Raw genomic sequence first — 1,628 nt, forward strand, 5'->3', positions numbered from 1 at the left:
GGGGGGACAGAGGACAGAGAGGACATCAGTTTAAAACATTGAAAACAAAAATTTTATCCTGAATCAAATGTTTAAGTAAAAGTTTATAAAAACTTTAGGATTCATTGAATTTTTTTATTAAATAAAATAAAATTTATTATAAAATAAAAACGGATCCGTTTGACTCTGTGAACAGAACCGCCTCATGTCTTCTGTCTGAGGTTCTGCAGAACCTGCTCCCTGTCAGAACCCGTCAGACGGGAACATAAAGAGGCTCCACCCTTCAGCAGAACTGAACCGGATCCACCCGACCCGGGTCAGGGTTCTGAGAACGGAACAGAACCTTTGGTCCCTTAAATGGATCAGAACCAAAGTTMTTCAAATCAAAACAGAACCATTCAGATAAACCAGGTTCTAAAGGTTCTACAGGTTCTGGTGGACCAGAACCACACTCTGGGTCATCAAGGTTCCAGAACCGTCCTCTTCACAGAACCTGAACCAAACACAAGTCAGGTTTCTGACAGCTTCCAGAACCAGAGAGTGGATCAGAACCAGAACCAGAACCAGAACCAGAACCTGGTGTTTTACTGACAGAAGATTTGATCATTAAAACAGCTTTTATTTCAGCAGCAGGAGGTTCTGCTGGACCGGGTTCTGGACCGGGTTCTGGACCAGGTTCTGTTCATTTTTTAAATAAAATATGTGTAATTTAAATGCTGAACACAGAAGACCAGAACCAGGACCAGATCCACAGGGTCCAGAGGACCAGAACCAGGACCAGATCCACAGGGTCCAGAGGACCAGAACCAGGACCAGATCCACAGGGTCCAGAGGACCAGAACCAGTCCAAAGTTTCTGTAAAAACCAGTATTTGAAATAAAATTCTCATCATGTGGACTGAATAAAACCAGAACCATCTGGACCATCGGAACCGGCTCAGAGTCCAACAGAAACCTGACCCCGCCCCCTTCTCACCTGAAACTATGAAACTTGGTGACGTCACAGCAGGTAACAGGTGCGGGTATCGGACTCACCTGGGTGGGACAGAACTTCTTGACGGAGTCCTGCGCGTTCATGGCGTTGYGGTTCTGCTCGGTTCTGGTGGGTTCCGGTTCTGTTCGGGGGTTCTGAGCTCTTCACAGAACCGATGGTTCCGGTCTCATGGTGGCGGCAGGTGTTCGGCTCTCAGCAGGTTCTAAAGGTTCTGTTAGCAGAGAGGAAAGGTGCAGACAGGAGTCGGTTCTGGTCGCGGCTTTAGACCCGAAGTTCGGTTCGGTGACTGAACGAYACTGAGAGCAGAAAAGTTTTAAGAGGGAGGAGCCAAAAACACACCTGAYACCTGAGCTCCCAGCAGACACCGCGCCTCCGCTGAGCAGAACCTCAACCCGGAAACCAACAGAACCCAGAAGTTCTGGAAGCRGAACCGGATCAGAGGTTCTGACCCACAGATTCTGGTTCGGATTCTGACAGAACTTCTTTTGTCTTTTCTCCTTTAACCGGTTCAGTTAAAGTTCAAAACAATGAAACAGATAATTGAACTGAACCAACCTGTTGACAAGTTAATATTTCAGTTTCACAATAAAAATAATTAAATAATAAAGACGTCATTTTTATTTAATCTGTAATTAAAAAGACTGAGTCATTAGAGT

At 45.5% G+C, this 1,628-nt stretch overlaps 1 protein-coding gene across 2 annotated transcripts in view; it reads right to left on the minus strand.

The window, feature by feature from the left end:
• Nucleotides 1-1,364, minus strand: part of st14b (ST14 transmembrane serine protease matriptase b) — a 25,206-nt gene extending 23,842 nt beyond the window's left edge. The window contains exons 1-2 of one of the 2 annotated variants that reach the window (XM_014028925.1): nt 1,312-1,364; nt 1,014-1,183 (exon numbers count right to left, since the gene is read on the minus strand). In XM_014028925.1, coding sequence (XP_013884379.1) covers nt 1,014-1,055 — 42 coding nt within the window. In that variant the 5' untranslated portion in view covers nt 1,056-1,183; nt 1,312-1,364. Of the gene's footprint in view, nt 1-1,013; nt 1,254-1,311 lie in introns of those variants that run through there. The other variant, XM_014028924.1, reaches the window with a different exon arrangement.
• Between the last annotated feature and the right edge of the window lie 264 nt (nt 1,365-1,628).

Source organism: Austrofundulus limnaeus, unplaced genomic scaffold (genome assembly GCF_001266775.1).
Source record: "Austrofundulus limnaeus strain Quisiro unplaced genomic scaffold, Austrofundulus_limnaeus-1.0 Scaffold831, whole genome shotgun sequence".
In the NCBI taxonomy this organism is placed as follows: domain Eukaryota; kingdom Metazoa; phylum Chordata; class Actinopteri; order Cyprinodontiformes; family Rivulidae; genus Austrofundulus; species Austrofundulus limnaeus.